The sequence below is a fragment of the Dermochelys coriacea genome, chromosome 12, assembly GCF_009764565.3.
Source record: "Dermochelys coriacea isolate rDerCor1 chromosome 12, rDerCor1.pri.v4, whole genome shotgun sequence".
In the NCBI taxonomy this organism is placed as follows: domain Eukaryota; kingdom Metazoa; phylum Chordata; order Testudines; family Dermochelyidae; genus Dermochelys; species Dermochelys coriacea.
In genome coordinates, this window is record NC_050079.1 from 16,858,730 (window position 1) to 16,881,842 (window position 23,113).

The window sequence follows — 23,113 nt, forward strand, 5'->3', positions numbered from 1 at the left end:
TGCATTGGGTTGTGGGGGGGGGGGAAAGAAAATACATTTTAAACCAAATATTTATTATATGTTAATCAAAAAAATAAATCTGTATGAGCTATTCTCAGATGTGGAATATAAAAGGCCAGAAAAATAATTGCTTGGGTTGGAGGTTGCAGCTGCAAACAAATGTGAGAAATTCTCCCATAGTTCTTTGTTACAGTATTTAATACCTCTCTTTTCTGTTGGTGGGGGCATACACTGGCCCCGATCCTCCAATCTGGTTCACACGACAAGTCAGTCACTATAAATGGGGGTTAGATTAGATGATCCTTGTGGTCCCTTCTAACCCTATGATTCTGTGAACACCTATTATATTGGCACACTGACTCTATGTTTAATAGGTTCCAGTTTAAAAATGTAGTCCAAAAAGCGATATAACTTATTTTGGTAACTATTTTACCATCAAACCTCAGTCTTGTTTTAGTGTTGCAAGTAGGTTTGATTAGTCATGAGGATTAATGAGTTGATGTCAGCCTTCAATATATGTAGTAAAAATAACAAAGTTGAAATGCCCCCTTTGGGTAATGCCAAAACTCCACAGCGAGAGCCTAGTTTTCAGGATCATTAGAAATTATGTTTAGTTTACAAAGACGACACTTTCACCACACAGCAGGGATTAGAGCAATTTACATGTGCCTGTACAACCATGTAAAGTAGTGGCCTGTGCAATGACTAGGGAATGCAAAACAAAAAACAAACTCCCTGTATTTTTTATGTATGGATTTGATTTTTTCAAAGCCAACAAGGTGGAAATTCACACAGATGTATTCCTTTTCTGTCTCCCATTTGCTTGTGAAAGATATTAATTATTGTCAGGAATAGCAAAGTGTCTGGACCACAGCTATCGTTCCAAAGAAGCATGCTACTATGGACCCAAAAAGCCAACCTCATGGTTTTGACCTGCCAGGCAGACTTTGGACCACATTGAACTGCATCCAAGTAAACCATGGAAGATGAAACTACTTGTGGAAAATCAAAGACTCCCTTACATGCAATTGCGATGAGAACATCCAACCCATCCAATCATAATGCAATGCCCCAAATGTGGATTCAAAGGTGAATTGGGTGATACCCATGACATCACAGAGGAGGCCTTGAAATGGTTTATCGATATACAACTGCATCTATAGAATGATGCTCTGCAAATGCTGCCATTTGCTTGGGAAAGAGGACAAGCATCTGAAGAGTAGAGAAATTATAAAAATGCTTGGCTGCTACCTCTACGCTATCATGAAAGATGCCTGAGTTTAATCTGGATTACTTCTTTGCTCTTTAAATGTAACACTCAGAAGATGGCTTGTTGATTTCTGTTTAGAAAAGACAGTGGCCAACAGCAACTTTTAAAGTTTACATTTTCCTAGGTCTGGGAGTCTCTCTTGAACTATTAGAAGTCAGCTCTCATGGCCTCCTCTAACATTATTAAAATTGTTGCTGCTCCTACAAAAATGTTGGTGCTTAGCCTAATCCCTTTTTCCCATACAAACAGCAAGGTTTTCTAGTTAGTGCCACATTTTCCTTGGACCAGTTCAGAAGGTGACATCTCTAAACTATGCCACATACATCTAAAATAGCATTACCTGGTTGTCTTTAGTTCCATAACAATGGGGTTGGAGTGATGTCCTGTATCAGTCAAAGGGAAAAGTTGGGTACCTAGAAGGTAAACGGGAGCCCCTACAGATGCAGATTCGACATAGGGAGAAGTGAGTGCTTAGTGAATGAAGGGTGTTCCCCATTCTGACTATGCCCTAAGAGTAGATTATGGGGCTGGAAGGTAGAAGAGAAGACTGCTTTGCACTGTCCTTAATTTTCTGATATTGAGAAAGGAGAAGAAATGGATGCTGTTGTTGGAGAGTCCTGTGAGATATACAAATGTCAAATATGTCATGAATATATAGTTGATAACTATAGGTTGATTCTTCTGGTCTTTATATCAGAAAAGAAATACTCTTTCTTCACTAAAGACAACTAAGGCTTCAAAATGTACCTTTGTTTACTCCACCTCTGTTTGTCCAGAATAGAAGTCCAATACACTCCTTAAACTTGTAAGACACATTGTCTAAGATCTACACAGGGAAATTGACTGGAAATATTTGACTGGAAATTTCTGACATCTCTCTATCTATGATTAATTATCTTGTTCCTTCACTACTGTATAATGTCTCTTCTGTTGTAAGCCCTGAAGGATGTGAAATGAAAACCATAAGATATAATCAAGGAATGTATGGACTATGTCCACTAAATTTAGAGGAACTGTAAAGGTTTTTTTCTTTTCTAAATGATTGTTAGATTCTTGAAGTGATATAAATTGTGTGGAATGAGAATGAAAAAGAATATTGAAAGATGTAAGCACCTACTCTATGTATGCATTTAAAATATTAAAATAAATAAGTAAAATAAATTACTTAAAGGGGACATTCCAATTAATAGTCTGGGTTAATTCAGAAAGACAGTAATTGAAATTAAAAAAAAATAAAAAGCCTCCGAAAAGAAAAGGATAAACGACGTGTGTTATACACCATTGCCATCTACTGGATATCAAGGTAAACTGAGGGAGCAGAAAAGTGAGAGTCTGACAAATGTCCAGTACAAAATAAGTGACTTGCTCTCCTCCAATTAAAACTGAAACAGTGGAACCTCAATGTGGAACTTCAGAGTTTGCTGAACCCATCAAAGAAGCTGCAGAACCCTGTAGTGCTATTGGATGCTTATACCAGCCAATAGCCTTTCCATTCTCTTAAAGTTACCAGGATTAAGAAAAAAGAAAAGGACTACTTGTGGCACCTTAGAGACTAACAATTTGTTAGTCTCTAAGGTGCTACAAGTACTCCTTTTCTTTTTGCGAATACAGACTAACACGGCTGTTACTCTGAAACCAGGATTAAGAAGAAACTTTGTTTCAGAGATTGTATTTCTCTGTGTTCTTTAATGTAAGTAACTGAAAGTTATCTTGCTGCATCTGCAGTCTTTCTGTTGAGGCCCCAAGGAACTATATTTTAGGATTTTAACATGAACGTAATGTTTAGAATGTTTTAGAATGTAATGCTGTACATAAGAACGGCCATACTGGGTCAGACCAAAGGTCCACCAAGCCAAGTATCCTGTCCTCTGACAGTCGCCAATGACAGGTGCCCCAAAGGAAATGAACAGACAGGTTATCATCAAGTGATCCATGCCCTGTCACCCAATCCCAGCTTCTGGCAAACAGAGGCTAGGGACACCATTCCTGCCCCTCCTGGCAAATTGCCATTGATGGACCTATCATCCATGAATTTATCTAGCTCCTTTTGAACCCCATTATCGTATTGACCTTCACAACACCCTCTGGCAAGGAGTTCCAGAGGTTGATAGTGCGTTGCGTGAAAAAATATTTTCTTGTGTTTGTTTTAAACCTGCTACCTATTAATTTCATTCGGTGGCCCATTGTTCTTGTATTATGAGAGTATATATATATATATGTTTCTCCTTATAAATCCAAGTAAATTGGCCTAAGAGAACCTCAAAGAAAACTTTTTCTAAACTATTTCTTTTGATGCTTTAAACTAGTCCCCTTCAAACCAAATACTAGAAATAACAGGGACACCATTCATAAGAGTGCCTTAAGACTAACTACGTTTTTACTCCTTGGCAAATTGAAGTATGATAAATGTAGAAATACTAAAGAATCAATAACTGATGATTTTAAGTAAATGTAATAAGAAATCTTGATGATTTTTATTGTTCTATGGCATAACTGCTTGTGCTTGATCTCAATGCCATCTATGTCCATTGCCTTCAAGATAGTGTGTGGTAGGCTAATATCCAAACTTAATCTATTAAACTGTTGATTATATACCAAAGTGGTTCTTGGTCAATTAATACAGTATATTGATTGGTTAAGAGTAACTAAGGTCCAGATCCTCAGAGGTGCTTAGGCTCCTAAGTTTCATCGTAATAAGGACACTTACCCAGATCCTCAAAGGTATTTAAGCTACTAACTTCCATTTAAATCAATGGAAGTTAGGAGCCTAAATACCTTTGAGGATCTGGATAAGTGTCCTGATTTGAAAAGTATTGTTCAAGGTAAAAGCTGACCTGAAAATAATCTAGAACTAACATTAGTAATCTAACACTCTATGGATTCAGTAATGAGCAATTATCCAGTTAAATTCCATTCAAATATTGGCAATAATGTTTATCAAATTAGCAAATACAGTTTGTAAAATGTCGACTTTAGAAAACTGGCACTTCCACAAATTCATAAATTTGATCCCTGTTTGCAGGTACAATCATCCTGCATAGAAACCAGGGCATCACAGAGGGGATGGGAAGAGAGGGGAGGGGAGGTCCCGCACAGTAACCAGGACCACACAGGGATGGGGATGGGGGTGGGGGGGAGATAGGTGACTGAGGGGTATCCCATGGTATCCAGGGCTCTACAGAGTGGAAGGGAGAGATGAGTTGCCTTGACCCCAACTGGGTGAGGAGAGGTGCTGGCAGAGGTTCTGTTGGAAGTCAGGGTCCCATGGGGGAGAGGAGAGATGGGAGCTGGGAGGGGTCCCCAGTGTAAATGGGATCCCACAGAGGGAGGGATGGGTGCTGGGAGGGGTTCCTATGGTGACCAGGGCCCCAGAAGGGGAGGCATGGGTGCTGAGACGGGTTCTCATGGTAACCACGGTCCCACAGGGGGCGGAGGAGAGAAGGTTGCCCCCGTGGTTCTCTCTCTGGGACACAGTTCCCCGGCACCACCAATAGGGGGCACTGTGGCGGGAGGCTGCAGCCCCTGCTGGCCCCGATGCTCCCTCTTCTCCTGGCCGCGAGGGGGAAGGGGCGGTGCTGCCATTTCGCCCCAGCCAGCCTCCGGCAAGCCGGCCGCCGTTGCTTTGTGCGCGAGGAGCGGAGCGGAGCGGAGCGGAGGCGGCGGCTGCTGCGTGGAGTCCCCCAGCCGTGAGTGCGGGGCTCCCAGGGCCTGCCGGGCCGCGGCAGGTCGGCTGGGTCCTGGCGGGGGTGCTGGGGGGCGCGCTGGGGAACTGGAGCAGGGGCTGCCCGCCCTGCCCGGGAGCCCAGCCCGGCGCAGCGGGGGCGGCCCCCCTGTGCGCCCTGTCTCTGGGTCCCGCCTGAGCTCGGGATGCTGCGGGGAGCCCTGAAGAGCTGGCGGGTGTGAAACCTTCCGCCTCTACTCACGTTGTTCGTGCAGAGCATCCTCTATCCCCAGGCCCTTTCCGCCCCCGACCCGCAGCCATCTCAGGGCTGGAGGGAGCCGGCTGGCGCGGTAACGGGCTTGGGCGCTTTCCGGTTCTTTAGCGAGCATTGAATGAGTGCTGCCATTCAGTTCTCTCTCTCTCTCTCTCTCTCTCTCTCTCTCTCTCTCTCTCTCTCTCTCTAACTGTGTGTTTCCACCCATTTGTTAAGCCAAGCAGAGATGCATCAATTTGTTTCTCTCCTTTTATATTGCACCGTTCTGAGATCCATTGAACTTGGCACCCCTGTCAGTATTAGGCTTACTCAATTGAGCTAACATGATTGAAATTTCAAATACACCGTTTTCCCTGTCAAGGTGGGGCTTTGGTGTCTAGAATGCTGCTCTAATCAGGTCACGCTATTTTCATAACCTATATTTTGAGAATACATCTAAGTGTGCACGTATCCAGACCATTTTGCACGCTTGGTTACTTCTGAAATTATGCTGCAAAGAAACCAGTACTTAGGGTGATCGTACATCCTGTTTTGGCTGGGACAGTTCCTTTTTTAAGCCCTAATCAGTTGGCAAGAGCAAACAGGACAAATGACCACTTTTGTCAAAAAAGTGGGGTCCAGCAGAACATGTGATGCCCGCCCTGTATGGGTTCAGGCCAGCCCCACACAGTGTCCCACTTTCCCTTGGGGAAATATGGTCACCTATCAGTACTAGACTTCAAATTCATATTGATAAAATATACAAGTGCTTATTATATATGAATGCTGGAAGTCTAAATACTAAGATGGGTGAACTAGAGTGCCTGTCATTTAAATGAGTATGTTGATATAATGGGTATCATGAAAATTTGATGAAATGAGGATAGTCAATGGGACTCGGTAATACAAGGACTCAAATATATAGAAATAACACAGTAGGTCATGCTGTTTGGGGAGTGGCACTAAAAGAAAGCGTAGAGTCAAAATAAAAATCTTAAATTAATCAAATGGTACGGTAGGATCTCTGTGAATAGAAATTCTATGCTTGAGCAATAAGAGTTTAGTAGAAGGAATATACTACTGATTAGAATGGTGACAATGGTTGTGAAATGCTCAGGGAGATTAGAGAGTCTCCAAAGGCAGGAAATACAATAATAATGGGGGATTTCAGCTATCCTCATATTGACTAGGTATGTCACTAGAAGCAGGGACGACATGAATGAATGCAGCTTGTCCTGGAACCCACATAGGGAGAGGCAGTTTTTGATTTAGTCCTAAGTGGAGCACAGGATCTGGTCCAACAGGTAAATATAGCTGAACCGCTCAGTAATAGCAGCCATAATGTAATTAAATTTAACATCCTTGTAGGGGGGAAATTGCCAGAGAACCCCACCACAGTTGCATTTAACTTAAAAAAAGGGGGCTAATACAAAAATGAGGAAGCTAGTCAAATGGAAGTTAAAAGGAACAGTCACAAAGGTAGAATGCCTGCAAACAACATGCAGACTATTTAAAAACACCATGATAGAGGCTCAAGCTAAATATCCTTTCCTCCCCCCCAAAAAAAGTCCCCCCCCAAAACAGTAAGAGGACCAAAAAAAATGCCACTAGGGCTAAACAGCAGAGCAAAAGAAGTTGCTAGAGGCAAAATGGCATCTTTTAAAAATTGGAAGTAAAATCTTACTGAGAAAAATAAGAACATAAACTCTGGCAAATGAAATGTAAAAGTATGATTAGTCAGTCCAAGAAAGTTTTTGTGTTCTTGGCTAGTTGCTCTTAAAAAAAAAAAAAAATTTGCAGTTCAAATTTTAAGTACTTCAGAAGCAGTAAACTTGCCAAAAAGTCAGAGGGGCCACTGGATAAAGGTGCTACAGCAGGGATGGGAAACCTTTTTTCTGACAACAGAAAAAATTGGTCGCAGGCCACACGCTGCTCCGTGGAGGGCAGTAAGGTCAGGGCTTCCCCCGCCACAGCGGGTCAAGCCAGCTCTCGTGGCTTCAGCCCGGGGGGTGGGGGGGCGTGAAGGCTCCGGGCTTCCCCTAGGCTCCGGGGTGGGGCCAGAAATGAGGAGTTCAGGGTGTGGGAGGGGGCTCCGGGCAGGGGTTGGAGTGCTGGAGGGGTTGAGGGCTCCGGCTGGGAGTGCAGGCTCTGGGGTGTGGGGCTGGGGATGAGGAGCTTGGGGTGCGGGGGGTGGCTCTGGGCTGGGGCCAAGGGATTTGGAGTGTGGGAGTGGGTTCAGGGCACTGGGTTGTGGTGTGGGAGGAGGTTTGGGATGCAAGCTCCAGGAGGAAGTTTTGGTGTGGGAGGGAGCTCAGAGCTGGGACAAGGGGTTGGGGTGGGGGTGTGGGGTCTGGGAAGGAGTTAAGGTACGGGAGGGGGTTCTGACCTGGGGCAGGGGGTTGGGGTGCAAGTGGGGGTGCAGGGAGAGAGTTGGGGTGCGGGAGGGGGCAGGACCTGGGGCAGGAGGTTGGGGTAAGGGCGCAGGATTTGGGAGGGAGTTAGGGTGAGGGAGGGGGTTCTGACCTGCGGCAGGGGATTCAGGGTGTGGGCTCTGGCCAGGTGGTACTTACCTTGGGCAGCTCCCGGTTGGTGGTGCAGCGGCGCTAAGGCAGGCTCCCTACCCACCGGGGCTCCACTCCGCTCCCAGAAGTGGCCACCATGTACGGCCCCTAGGCAGAGGAGTCAGTCTGCTTTGTGCTATGCGTGCTGCCTGCGTCTGCAAGCACCACCCCCATAGCTTCCATTGGCCATGGTTTCTGTCCAATGGGAGCCGCAGAGCCAGCGCTGGGGGCAGGGGTTGCATGCGGAGCTTCCCTGATCACCCCAGCTCCTAGGGGTCACAGGGACATGCCGGTTGCCTCTGGGAGCTGGACTTCTGGCGACCTGTCACTCGTGGCTCCAGCCCCACCAGGAGGGCACTGAAGCTCAGGGCTTCCGGCCTGCAGCATGGAGACTTGCTGCGGGCCGATGAAATGAAGCAGTGAGCTGGATCCATGCCATGGGTCGTAGGTTCCCCACCCCTGTGCTACAGGAGCACTTGGGGAACACAAGGCCATCGCAGAGAAGCTACATGAATTCTTTTCATCAGTCTTTGCTGCAGAGGATGTGAGGGAGATTCCCACACCTAAGCCATTGTTTTTAGGTGACCTATTTTAGGAATTGTCCAAGTTTGAAGTGTCAATAGAGAAGGTTTTTGAACAAATTGATACTTTAAACAGTAAAGAGTCATCAGGACCAGATGCTATTCACTCGAGTTTTGAAGGAACTCAGACATGAAATTGCAGAACTTCTAACTGTGGTATGTAATCTATCGCTTAAATCAGCCTCTGTATTAGATGACTAGAGCATAGCTAATGTAATGCTGGATTTTTAAAAGAGGCTGCAGAGGTGATCCTGGCAATTACAGATCATGAAGCCTAACTTCAGTACCAGGCAAATTGGTTGAGGTTGTAGTAAAGAATAAAATTCAAATAGCTAGATGAACACAATATGTTAGGGAAGAGTCAACGCCGCTTTTGTAAAGGTAAATCATGCCATCTCAATCTATTAGAATTTTTTAAGGGTGTCAACAGGCATTTGGATAAGGGTGATCCTCTGGATATAAAAAGAAAAGGAGTACTTGTGGCACCTTAGAGACTAACACATTTATTAGAGCATAAGCTTTCGTGAGCTACAGCTCACTTCATCGGATATGCATCCGATGAAGTGAGCTGTAGCTCACGAAAGCTTATGCTGTAATAAATGTGTTAGTCTCTAAGGTGCCACAAGTACTCCTTTTCTTTTTGCGAATACAGACTAACACGGCTGCTACTCTGAAACCTCTGGATATAGTGTTCTTGGACTTTCAGAAAACTTTTGACAGGCTCCCTCACCAAAATCCCGTAAGCAAAATACGCAGTCATAGGATGAGAGGAAGGGCTTCTCATGGATCAATAACTGGTTAAAAGACAGGAAACTTCCAGAGTAGGAATAAATTGTCAGTTTTTGCAGTAGAGAGACGTAAATAGCAGGGTCCCCCCAGGATTTGTATTGGGACAAGTACTGTTCAGCATATTCATAGATGATCTGGAAAAGGGAGTGAACAGGGAGCTGGTTTTTACAGATGATAAAAAAAAAATTATTCAATATAGTTAAGTCCAAAGGTTACTGCAAAAACCTACAAAGGGATCTCTCAACTAGAGATGATCCACAAGCTTGATTATTAAATACATTATTTTTTAACAAGTTGCAAGCTGTCAGTTTAAAAAACTGCAATGTACTATGGCTGTTTTAAGACTGTTTTCTCACTTCACTTGTGAAGAGAATAAATACAATGTATTTTGTTTTCCTAGGAATTAAAATGTCATCTTGGGTTAAGGTTACCAGGGGTCAAGTTCAGAAACCTATTGTGGATAAAAGGTAAAGTAAGATAAATATAAACACTTCAATTGTTTCTACAGATACTTGTGAAAACACTAACGCTTATTTTCATATACGGATCTGAGAATTGTGGTCATTTCACTGTCATTGTTTTAAAATTCAGCCACTTTAAAGAGTTGAATGTCTTTAACAAAACAAACGTGCATATATAAAGAATATATAAAAAGGGGAATAGAAACAGTCACACCCAATTCTACTTACTATAATTCTATGAAATACATAATTGTTTTCTTTAAGGCCCCATTCCTGGGAAGACTTCAGCATATTAACTTGATGTAGTGAGTTGTTCCATTGACTACAGTGAGACTACTTAGTGTGTGAAGTTAATCACATGCTTAAAATTGGAGCCTATGTTTAACATGAATCAGTGATATTTTACTTCTATAATATAGAAAACAAATTAGCTAAGCATTTAAAATATCAACATATGAACATTTGATATCCTCTGGAAATTGTTACTTTTATCGTGTGCATTTTGTGTTATGAAACAATAGATTGAAAGGAACTTTGTAGACAGTATTAGAACTACAATTTGTAAAATTTTCTGAAATGAATATTGTGTATACTGTTTTGTGTCATTTTTGTAATTTATAGAGGAATAAGGAATTATGCTATCCAATTGTACTATCCAATAGTACTGTACTGTTTGAACACATTCTGAGTATACCTTTCAGATGTCTGTGCGAGTCGGTGTTCAAAAACATTCCTAAAATATTGTGCTTGGACAACACATTTTCAATCAGTCAGTTACATTTTGAATTCTAACTTCTGTGGGGTGAAATTCACACCTATGCCAAAGACTAGCAAAAAGTCTATGCACCACTTCAATCCCAGTTAGTTTCCAAAAGCAGTCTTTACATCCTATGAGAACTTTTGCTGGCCCTCTGTACAGGGGTGAATTTCACCCTTAAACCCAGATCTTGCAATTTACATCATATGGATGGACTGTTGTGCCCACACAGAGCCATATTGATTTCAGTGGGGCTCTGTGAGGGTGCAGTAGTTTTCCTATATGCTGTAAAGTGCAGGATCAAGACTTTGAACATTTTATCAATGAGGACTAGTACATGAAAAATAGGTTGTTTTTCAAATTTCATATCTCTTTGTTTTTGAAGGATGGGGGGAAATCACTGTGTAAAAGAGGCTTCTTTTTGTGCTTGCATAACAAAAAGCAATCTTGCACTGAAATTAAGCATGAGAAATCTCATGCACAATGATAAATTTGACATTCTAGTGGAAGGTCAGTTTGCGACTCAAAGAATTTCATACACTGCTTTCTGTAATTGTTGTTAAACATTTGAAAGGATTGGTCACAATAATTTAGAGCTAAATGGATGAATTGTGAAAGTAGGGAGCTGGGTTCTGTTGAGGAGCCTAGTCTCCAAGAATTGGGAAGCAATAATTCTCAGTTTTCTTACGGAGGAACTACTGTCATTAATTATCAGCCAATGTCCTGAAAGGTTTTGGCCTTTCAGCCAATGTGGATATTTGCTTAAGAAAAGGTTAAGGGGTTGGGTGTGGCCTAGAGTTCCCTAGTTTGCTCAAGTGTTGTTATGGCTGAGGTTAAGGTGTCCAATAAAGGACCAGAATGAAACTAGATTAAAACTTGTCTAAATTAAAAGTATATTAAAATAGAAAAGATGGACTATCTTTACAAAATATCTTTTGAACAAACCTATTCAGGGTAACACAGACATCAAAGCATTATCATATCAAGGGTAGAGACTGAAAAAATCATGTGCCTGCTCACCAGTGGGAAGCCTTCTCTGCATGGAGAGGCCTAACATCAGTTCTTTGCAGAATTCAAACTTTCATATAAAAAAACCAAACAGTTTCTAACCAGTTCTGTTGTGAAGATGACCTACTGAACATAAGCTAATGTGGTGGTGGTGGTTTCCTGAGTCTGCAGTACCTCATAGCTGTGCCCGCTAGCAATGTAAAATTAACAAAACTAATCTCTCCTATTGGTGTGGGCAGCAATTAAATAATTGAGAGTATCGGTTTTGGTCTGCCGGCATCTGGCAAAATTTCATCAGCATAAATCAATGCTAGAATTTTTCACAACCCTCTTTCCCCCCGCCCCCCCCCCAAAAAAAATCAATCAATCTGTGATGTGGGAGAAGACTAGAGTACCAGAAGCTTTTTCTGTGTTTTCCTTACCCTTGCAGTATCCAGAGAGCCTCTTTTCCTTTTTAGTATCTAGAAGTTGGTGAAGCTTCACATTTATCAGATATCAAATAGCTAGATGCTGATATGAAAGCTGGAGCCCAATGCATGAATTCTAGCACTTCCATTACCTATGGCAGGAGGTTGTACTTTACAACATGTGATTCTTCCTGGAGCTCATTGATGTGGAGGCTCTCTACTTATCTTTTGTGTCTGTCTTTGACTAGTAGGTTTACTCCTCCAGCTAGTAGATATTTAGTAACTTTGTCAATTTTCTGACCTTTGGGACACTAAAAGTCTTGACCTACACCAAGAAGCAATGTTTAGAGCAATGAGAATTGACCCAGGAGGCACTAAGTAACAACCTATTTCTTTTCCTTCAGATCTCATGTAAAACTTCCAGGATATTTCAAAATGCTGCTGTTGCTGCTGCTGCTTCTTTTTTTTTTTTTTAAAACTTAAGCAGTTAAATAAAACCTGACACCATCAGTTGAATTTAAGTAGCTTTTACATTCTCCTATCCAATGCCATTCATTTGAGAATAGTCAAAGTAAATGAAGTAAGACCAAACAGCTGTCCTCATTATATTACCATTGTAGCTTGAAGAATCTGCTTCCTCTAAGTAATACATCTGTCCGTGTAATCCTAGATGTACCTTTCTGCTGTGATGTGTGAAGCCTTATAACTAACAGCCTAAATAGAAAGGCTAGAGCAAATTTTGATTGCTCAGTAATTAAATGCATAGAATATCTGAAACTCAGTGTGAGAAGATCCCTGGATTTTCAGCACAGAATTAGATATGAAATGTCTTTTCTTTGTGATACAGAGAGGAAAAAACTCAGTCATTGGTACAGGATCTTTTGGTATCCATTTCTAAATCTCATAGTGGTACTTTGAGCATAATCCAAGAACATCTGGTAGCAGTGTCTATAGGAGATAATTAGGCTCACTTGTTTCTTGCTTTCCTCCTGTGCCTGTCTTGTTGTTTCTCTGTACAGTCCACTTTCCTAATGCATCATGTCACTTTAAAGTTCTCGTGTTAAAATTTCAAGCTATTGTAGAAGTTGTTTGAGACTAGATCTTCAGTCAGGCCCACTTCTTCATAAGGCTATTTATTTATTATTGCAGCTACTTCATCCAGAAATTCTGGAGGATTATGATTATTATCCTAATTTTTGTTCAGTTACACAAGGGTAATTTCTTACTCAATTTCTAATACTTTTCTGAATGGCTTTCTAAATTTCATGTTTCGCAAGCAATTACCTTTATTTCTTTCCAAACTTTCATTTCCCTAAGTAAAATTAATATACAGCTCCAAGAATGCCTTTTGGTAAGGAGATCAGAATTTTGGATTTCTTATTTTGGCCAACAATTATTCTTGCTAAGTGAACAAAATCATGTATTTCAAAACCCTTTGAAGTTCGTCATGGAAAGGCCAGCTTTACCAACTAGCTGCATCTGGAAAAAGGGAAACCTTTTGTTAGACAGTAGCAGAGCATCCACTGGATCATTTTTTGGATATGTGTATAAAAACGTAAAAAAGAATTTCTCTGTACACATCTCTTGATAGAATATTAGGAATAGCAATTTTAGGAGCAATCTAATGCCCTGCTATATGGCTTATGGCATGAGGGATATAATATAGATTACTAGTGTTAGTACTGAATTTCATTTAATCAGTATCGCTAATTCTCCTTTCTTTGCTCTTTTTCTCTTTCTACAGTTGAGGTGAGTAAGGTTTGCATATGCCTCTGGATACTTGGGGCCTACAAAAGATAGCTTCAAGGAACACACCTACTCCAAAAATCAGATTCCTTTAAAACACAACATAATTTCCACTTTTTTTTCTTTAGTTTATCATTCGCTCTTTAAAACATTTTGTGTTAATCTGAAAGTGTGGTGCATAAGGTCTGTGCTGCTGAAGAAACTCAGCACGTTTTACTAATCTTGATTTAACTGCTGTTTTTTTTACGGTTTGTCTTCAATATAACTTAATCCAAGCTCTTTTCATTTTGGGTCCAGGCATAGACCCGGATGGATTCCACGCCTTCTGGAGTAAGTAATATGTAACAGATTTATTGAGTTTTTAAGTAGATTATAAAAAGGTGGACTTTTTCTTCATCCAGTTTTGTGTGTAAAAACGCTATTGTGCATTCTATTTGTAAGCGTACACTTGTTTTCCCTTCTAGATGTCTTCATAAGTTACTTGTATCAAAGTAAACAAAACTCCTTTAGTAAATGTTAGAGGGGACAATCTTACAGTTTTTGTTCACTTTTTCTTAATGTTCCTTTAGTATTAGCATGAGTGAGTTCTTGATTAGTCTTCAGGTCTTCACAATGTGCATATGATTTTTCCTAGTTTCTTCTATTCTTACCATTTTCTTTTCCCAAGTAGTGCCTCCTTAGTATCTTATCTCCTTCTTCATTTCCTTCCCACATTTTCATATTCTGTTTTATATTACCAGCAGAGTGATTTAAGACTTTTGTCTGTTTCTCCCTATTATGAGATAAACACTGATACTTTGAATAACCTTCCCAGAATGACTATTTTTGAAGAAATCCTGAAATGTGAACTAACTCTATGGTTGCATTCTTTTACTGGCTTTCTCAAAAGTTTTCTGATAATGGGTGAAAACTTATAGTAGTTACTAGGTTTGTGTTTGTGGAAACAAACAATATTTTATTTAGAATTTTCGACCTTAGATTCCTGGCTATATCAGATTATTCCATCAAAATAATTAAGACTCCTGGAGAATCCAAATTCTTATTAATTAGGTTGAGAAACTAAGTTTTTAAAACTAAACTTCTAATCTTTTGGATATGGAAGTGTCCTCTTCTCATTCTTTACAGAAGAATTTTTGGACTAGTATTGGGACCACCACTCTTGTCTATCCAGTCATCCTTTCATCCTTGTCTCTTTCTTGCTATCTCAGCAGCAGCCATGGAATAGCAAGCCCAAAAGTGCTGATACTGGTAGAGCTGGCTGAAGGTGCAACAGGATAGTGTTGCAGGGTCCCCGTCCATTTCAAATGGCTGACATCTCCCTGGATGTTAGCACTTCTGTACTTGAGCAATGTGATGATCTGTATTACCTGCTGCTGGGATCATTTATCTTGTGATAGATTGGCCCTACCTTGTCAAGGTTCCTGGCATGCAACAAAGCATTAGGCACATCCAGTTTATATATAGTTAGTATCTGAATAGTTTTTTGATGTGCTAGGATTTCCAAAGCAGTTTTCTAATTATCATGAATAGCTATCAGTTCCAGTTTTCAGGTGATAAAATATTTGTAACTTTGACAACATAATTAAAAATATGAATAACTTAGGTCAACTACAGTGTTTATTTCAAGTGAAGCTGGCTCTCTACCGGTGTTGCAAGATTCCTGATCTCTTGACAAGGCAAAGTTAAGACAAAATCTCTCTTCTCCTATCGGTTGGTTGGCATCCAAATATCGTGGTGGTTTTCTTTGTGGCTACTGATTTTGGTTTTGGACATCATCCTAGTCAGCCTGTGTTCCCATTCAAAGTAACTTGCTTTTGACTTGTTCAGGTTGAGCCATCTGCTTAGTCCTTTTATCTTATGCACTTCATATTTGGCACTATCTTCACAAAACAAACTTTACCAAGTCTATGTGATCCTTATCAAATCCCCAGGCACTAGGTCTATTCGTGACTTAGGTTTCTCATACTAGCCTTCCCCTATTCACCTCAGAGCAAGAACATTTTCCCAAATACCTCTTGTGATCCTTTCTTTGTGTTCAGTCCTTTCTATATGTCAAATCCTATCTTGCTCTTCTTTCTGATGAAGTAGAACTGAAATATTATAGAAGTTAGAGATCAAGTTCTATTAGGACTTTTACTCAATCCTCTTGCCAGTGCAGAAAAACTTAATTCTCCTAACTGTAATACATGAACTAATTATTTAATACATAAACTAAACTCATTTTCTGTCCTTAATTTGTATGCAAATTCAGGGTGTCTCAACATCAAGACAACTAAAACAGTATGTTTGTCTCCCTGTTCCCCCACTCTTTTTGTGTTGCTTGTCATAGATTGTAAGCTCTTTGGGGCAGGAACCTTGTCTAACAGTTTGTACAACATGTAGCACTCTTGAACCCTAATCCTCACTGGGGCCTCTGGCTACAACCATAATATAAATATTAAGAATAAGATAGTTAAGCACTCACCTGTGACCTTTGTGTGAAAATGTATTTGGCTTTGGTAGCATAGGCATCTCTTGCAGAACAAAATGAACCAGTGTATAGGATTGTATTCTTAAAGCAAATTAAATGCTTAAAATGATAGGTAAGCTGAAGTTTACTACCATTCAAAAGCCTTGCTTAAATTACATTTATATACTTAGATTTTACCACATCTTATGGACAACAAATCAGTTAAGTCGTAACTGCAAGATCCAAAATTAGTTGTGTTAACTTGTGCTTAACAGCATGTGCTTCAGACTTTACACTCACTAGCAACTGTAGGTTCAGGGGAAAATGATAGATCATCCAAAGCTTCAGATAGAGGTGGTGTAAGCAGAATGTAAATGTCACTTGCCCTAAAATGTCTCATTGGTGATTGCAAAACTTCATGACAGCTGGTATGACATCAACATTTCATTAAAAGGAAGAATAAAACGTCAGCAGAAGCTGGCTGTAAACAAAATGTAGCTGCCTTGTTTTATGTTAGAAGGCATTTTTCTAAGACTGTCTACTCTTCAAGCTAGCGATGTGATTTTTCCCCTGCTCCTACACACATGCTAGCTCTCATTGAGATAGCGCAAGTACAAATAACCGTGCAGCTGCATTAGCGCTGATAGCGGCCATCGAGGCATGGCTGAGCTGGTTTCAGGTGGGTACGTACTCAGCCCGGCTCAGTCATGCCTCCTTGGCCACTACCAGTGGTATTGTGGCTGCACTGCTATTTATACTTGAGCTATCTTGATGAGAGCTAGTGTAAGTATGTGTGAGGAGCAGAGGAATTGTACCCTTAGCTTGCAGTGTATACCTAGCTCAATGCAGGCAAAACTTTACAAGGACATATGAAAGTGTCACTGGCTTACAGATGTCCAAGATTTGTGAAGGAAAGTTTTTGGGAATGTTTTGTCTTCCTTTGCCTGAAAGGAAGATATGTTTTGCTTCACCATAATACTGCAGCCCTGGAATTAAGCAGATAGTTTTATAATGTTTTATAATGTTTGTTTTAAAACCAAAACTAATAGGAATTTGGAAAGTCCATTAAGTACTTTAGAGTACCAGTATGTAAAACTTAAGCTTTTTCATTGTAGCTATGCAAAAGCTCTTTTGACCGAACATACCTAATCTCATATTTCTTACCTCTTTTAGCATAAATCCTTACAGACCATACCAGAAAAGTCCTTATTCTCCCCAAGATGGTTATTCAAAGGACTTTGAAGATCTGAATAGGTAAGACTTTTCAATAGGATAACTATTTAAATTATTTAAAGTCTTTGTGAACAACCCATGTGTCTGTAAGAAAATACTTCTGTCGACAAACAAGCTCACTTTTGTAATGACTATGGTTTTGTCTGATATTTACATGACAAGGACTTTTATATCAGTTAAAACTTCCTAAATAGTTGTTGGGCTTTTTTTAAACACCTAGTTTGTCCATGGTATCTAATGCTATAGCACAAGGGCACGCTACAGTTGTTTTAAAATAGAGTTAAAATAAGGCAATTTCGATATGATGGTAAGACTCCAGTAGTAAAATTTACCAAAGTTGCACCCGGAAAACACCAAAATTTGAATATTCACAGGGGTGAATTTTGGAGGCAAGAGCTGTCCGTTGAAGATGCCCTGCCACTGATCTTAGAGTTCAGTCTCTGAAGCAGAGAGCGGAAATGCCTCCACCAGTCTTGATTGAACTCTAGCAATCAGATCCAAGAACTTTCAGGGCTTTATAGATCATTGTGCAATGATCTTTTTCTTTTAAATGTACTTTAGTTTTAGTGAAGCTACTTGGAAGGTCAAATGCTTTTTAATGGAAAATTAATTTAGTCTTTAAGTATGGAAAGACTAACATTTCTGACCTCTCCATGGCTTAAAGTAATCTATTCTGAAACTCGATGTCGATAACTTTTACACTACAACTGTTTAAAACCTTTATCTTCCTAGTTTGTGTGGATATCTGTATGAATTGGCCTGGTACCATGTTTTGAATATATTTTTTCCCTCAAAATATTATTTCCTCCTTAGTTTTGAAGAACTATTTGGACAACAGTATGACTATTCACCAGGAAATGAAGATTACTATGAGAGATACCAGTATTCCCAAAAAGGTAAGAATTTGTAACTAATTGATATTTCTTTGTTAGACTATACCCCCTGCAGCGTTTGTGTGGGTCTGCAGGAGAAAGAGGAACTCGGTGGTTTTATCTCAGGGTACCTGGCCCTTAAGGGAACTTGAGGCCCAACCTCACCTGTGGCTGATCAGCTAGGGATCAGGTTACTGTAAAAGCCAACAGGTGACTCAGTAGCAGGCCCGGAGCAGGGAGGCTCTGGTAAGAAGTTTCTGGGTCGTGGGAGAGCTGCAGGAAGCAGGTTGGCGCCTTTGGCAGGCCCTGGAGCAGGATGACTCTGGCAAATGGCTGGGGAAAAAAATCGTGTGGGGAATCAGTAGGCCTCTCCAAAAGACCTTGCATTGAGAAGAAGGGATAGTTGAAGTACTGTGTTAATTTATGTGGGAAAAATAAAGCTGAAGCCTGAGATAAGGGCCTGAATCACACTCTATTTATGGTGTCAGTCCTTCCTGGCTGGGGAGACAGGCCAGCAGCCTACACGCTTCTTTAAGGGTCTCCCATGCCCTGTTGGAACTCAGCTTCCTCTTGGGTTTGGAAGGAATGATTGGGTTTATCCTGGATGATTGTCTGGTCTGAGCAGCACAGTAGAAGCCCAGGCATTCCTATGTATCCAAGCCCTTTCCCCCTGGCTGGGACATCATTACACACTCAAAGCAATAGCTTAGATGCTGGCAGGGAAGTAGTCCAGCAAAATGGGAGCATGGGTGTCTCCTGGAGTGAAGGAGTCCCGAGATACATCAAGTTGACGGCGGTGGTCCCAGCAGGTCCCAGTCTGCATGAGATCCCAGGGATACCCGGAAGACAAGAGGCAGCAGTGGCAGCCCAGCAGCCAGGTTCTTCCAGGCGACAGGATCCGGAGCATGAATCCTCAGCAGTGGAAGTTGGCCCAACCACCCCTTGCTCCCGAGAGAAGTGGAGAACAGCAAGGGCTGCAAGTGTGGTCCCCCCGGCAGGGGTATCTCCTTTGCCGGTAGTGGGTGAGTTTGGACTCTGGGGAGTGCAGAGGGCATGTACTTTGGAAGATGCACCCGGACAGGTGGGGTGGGGGGTGGAACAGGACAGTATGGTGTGGAGGATCATGCCCCTTCCCCCTGGGACAGAATCAGAGACCTAGGCGGGCAGCAGATTTTTACACAGGGGCAATGGAGGGAGCCTCTGACCTGGAGGATACCCCTGGAGCTCCTCTTGGCGAGATTGGGTGGTCTTCCACAGAGGGTTCTAACCCACTTGCCCTGGGTTCTCCAGGCAGTCTGGGGTACAGGCTGCAGGTGAAATTACTCTTCCAGCCAGGTGGCCAAACTTAAACACGGTTGTGGATTCTCTGGTACTCAAGTTACAGAAGTTTGTTCTCCTTACCCCTTAACTTCTGTTGGGGAATCTAGCATGGGAACCACTGCATGCGCAACATGAACTCCGGTTTGGGGTAATGGCAGCAGCCAAATCGATTCTGGTCCCATCAGCAGGGTAAGAGCTACCAATCAAGGAGGGTAGGAATGCAGGTGCTGAATCTCACTTAGACTTGCAAAGTAGGGGTAGGTGGCAAGGCCATAGAGATGAGTACATTAGAGTGGTGGGGAGCAGGTTATGTGGCAGGTTCCACTGCAGCTGTCAGTTTTTTATCTTCCAGGTGAAAATAAGACAGGCTTGTACAGGAATGCATCTCCAGTTGGGGATGCACCTTCTCAAAGCCACTTAAAAAAACCCCCAGAAATATTCTCATTGTACAGGAAAGCATTGATGAAAGGTAGAGTGTGGAGGAATAAGAGGGACACTGAGAATGCGAGGTATCAAATGGTGTCTTGAACCTGGGAAAACTGATAACCTGCCTTTTTGATATATGCTGGGGTGATGCCTGGCAAATAACCAGAGAGGCTCAGCCTTGTACAAATATATGTACATATTCTATTGGGCCAGCAATACATTTGGGGGTATAGCATGGGCCCATTAAGACAAGGAATTTAAGTTACAGGCTGCATGCAACATGTCCACAAATGAGTGTGACAGGGCTGATAATGACCTCTGGTTAGAGCAGATGATCCTGGCTTGGTCAGTGCCATTCATACATACCAACAGCAGTTTATTGTTTCCACAGCAGGCTAACCAGAGATCTGATTCTTGCAGTAAAGTATGCTGGGACTTCAGTGAAGGTGGATGTTTTTGGAATTTCTGCAGATAAAAAATCACATGCGAGAAGTGTTTCGGTGTTCACGGGGCACTCATTTGCCACAGCATTTGTGGAAAGTTCCAGACCAGTAGAAGGAGGGATCAGTCAGATGCTCCCTCTATCCCCACACACAGGACCAAGTAGCAGGAATGGAGGAAGGAGCTTTATCTCCAGCTCAAGGTGCTTTGGGTGTTTCCCTGGGATTACCCTAACAAGACAGATGGGGAATATTTTTGGGAGGAGTTTGTAGTAGGATTTGGGATACCATATGAAGGAGTTGGAATTCACGTCTCAAAATTTGACATCTGTAGAAGGTTTGAGAGACATAATAAGGGGCAAGATTTAACAAGAAACTGTTTCTAACAGAATTACAGGACTATTCATGCACTGACCTATGACTGATCTGCAGGTTTCTCCTTCGGGTTTGGTCCCCAAAAAGGCATCAAGGAGTATTGGAAGCTCCATATGTGATGCAATAGACCAGGAATTGTGTTCAGTATATTACTCTTCTTTTGGTACCATTGTGAACATGGTGAGGACTTGCAGCCCCAGGGCAATTTTAGTGAAATGTAACATCAGGTTGGCTTTTTGATGCTACCAGTAAACCCCCTCAGATTTCAGACCTGTGGGGTTTTATTTGGTTGGTCGGCTTTTATTTTGACAAGGCCATAGCAGTGGGATGCTCAATAGTGGGCTCAGCCCAAAGCTGGAGGTCAGTGATATGGGAATTGGGTTTACAGCAAATAGCAGACTACCAGGGTGCCTTCTTGTTTCAGATTCTAAAGTGTGCCAGCTTGTTGATCTCCTTTTAACCAGTGCCTGTGATTACTACTAGCAGAAGAAAAAAGGGATCAAGTTAGATATAGAGACTGACATCTCTAGACTTTCTGTGCATAAACTTGCAGAATTACTGGGATTAAAGAGGACAGAGCAGCCAAGTAGATTTCGCTGCATGAACTGCAGGTTGTTGTTTGCCTTCTTAGTTTTGCATGCCATCAGCTGCCATGTGAGGGATAGCTAGGCCCAACCATTTTATAAGTGTGAGGTAAAAAAAAAAAATGAAGGTGAATTTATGGTCATGGGAACAGCTCAGTTGCTAAATCACTTAAATGGAGTTACTTTTTTGGAGAGAGGAGTATCTCCTGCTAGATGCCTAGTTGGGGTAGAGACAGACCTGAAAGTGCACTCATGCACTAGGGACACCAGGTTTGGGGCCTTTACCAGGGCAGGTAGTGTGCATGGAGATGCCTAGTGATCATATATTCTGGGAGATAGTAAAGGACATAACATTACTGGGTTTTTTTCCCCCCATTTTAGTTGCAGTGATGATCTGGAGGAGAGGAGCTCATAAACAAGTGAAATTCTATAGTGACAACATGGCACTGGTACATACTAACACCCACTCCTCCAGGTCACTCTGAGTTACAAGGTTGGTGAGGGCACTTGTCCTGCAGTGCTTAACTTGCTAAATCTTTTTTACTGCTAACATGTGCCTGGGATTAATAATGGCATAGCCCATGCTGTCTCGATTGCAGGTGGATGGATTTCAAGATTTGGCACCAGGAGCTGACAAGGAGCGTGAGCAGATGTCACTGGCCTTTTGGAACCATGGCTCATTACTGTGCTTGGATTAATGCAGAGATCAGCAGCCCCATAAACGTTTAGGGTTTTAGGGAATTGACTCAATTTTGGGGCAGGCTTGCCCAAGATTTGGACAGTTGCTGAAGTGTGTGGTGTCTGATACACTGTGGGCTGGCATCAATGACTGTCTCAGTTGTTGATCAGCATCACCTTTTGTAGCAGGATGTTGGGTTTTCTGGAACCTTGTGGCGGGTTTTTAGTTAGGAGGCTGTTAGATGGGTGGTCTTATCCCACAGGCCTTATAGAAGATCCCTGATGATTGTTATTCAGATTCTTTGGGATCTGGTGGGAGTTTATCAGGTATATTAATAGAGCCAGTATGCAGACTTGAACAAGGCAGCCATCTTAATGGGCTTTTTTTAAAAATGTAGTCAATGAGCTCGTGCCTAGATCAGCAAGGGGGTATTTCAGGTAGAGCTTTGGAATTTAGGGACTTGTATTGGGGGAGCGATCAGTCATTTTGACTCTGATAATATCAATGGATCAGGGAGAGGAAGGGGAGTCTATAGTACTGCAAGAGTTTGGGAAGGCAGGGTCTTGCCCAGTCAGAGCATTAAGGACCTACATATTGCTGAGGCTGGCTAATTCTGGGCCACTCTTTCTTCCTGTTGACAGGAGTTTCTCAAGAAAATTCCAGTTTGTGGCAGTCTTATAAAAGAGGCTTACACTATCAGGGTTCCCTGCGGTGAATTTGGGTGCCATTCTTTCAGGATCAGGGCAGCAACTTCTGCAGTGCAACTGGTAATACGGGCTTGAGGGATACAATTGGTTGATGTCATAATACTCAGTGCATATGAGGCCTCCAGTTGAGAATTAGAGACCAGGTGTGTGAATGTGCTATGTTTCGCTGCATACCTAGTTTTCTGGATCAAGGGAGCAGGTGACAAGAGATAATGATTAGATCTGTGGGCACCATATTGTTCATTGGGCCCAGAAGTGGGCAGCCAGTTGCCCAGAAGATGCACAATATTAGGCCTTGGTGAGGGGATGATTGCATAAAAGGAGGAGCATGCCCTGCGATTAGCTGATATCCGTTTACACCCTTTGGTAGCCACCTGAAACGATTATTGTGTACCAAGGTGAAAACAATTTGGGATCTTGTAAGGGGGTTAACTTAACAACTAGGGCAAAGAGACAGGACAGAATCAGGACCTTTTCCTATGGGTAACTATAATCTGGTTTGAAATATTGCATCAGAGATTATGGCAAAGAGCC

General features: G+C 41.9%; 1 protein-coding gene across 10 annotated transcripts in view; it reads left to right on the plus strand.

Moving 5' to 3' along the window:
• Window positions 1-4,752: 4,752 nt before the first annotated feature.
• Window positions 4,753-23,113, plus strand: part of LOC119841237 (nuclear receptor coactivator 5-like) — a 32,209-nt gene continuing 13,848 nt past the window's right edge. For 2 of the 10 annotated variants that reach the window (XM_038368498.2, XM_043494851.1), the window contains exons 1-6: window positions 4,802-4,956; window positions 9,516-9,582; window positions 13,792-13,824; window positions 17,117-17,197; window positions 17,990-18,072; window positions 18,855-19,070. In XM_038368498.2, the coding sequence (XP_038224426.1) occupies window positions 9,524-9,582; window positions 13,792-13,824; window positions 17,117-17,197; window positions 17,990-18,072; window positions 18,855-19,070 (472 nt within the window). In that variant the 5' untranslated portion in view covers window positions 4,802-4,956; window positions 9,516-9,523. Of the gene's footprint in view, window positions 4,957-5,404; window positions 5,498-9,515; window positions 9,583-13,791; window positions 13,825-17,116; window positions 17,198-17,989; window positions 18,073-18,854; window positions 19,071-23,113 lie in introns of those variants that run through there. The other 8 variants (XM_038368501.2, XM_043494850.1, XM_038368503.2 and 5 more) reach the window with 8 other exon arrangements.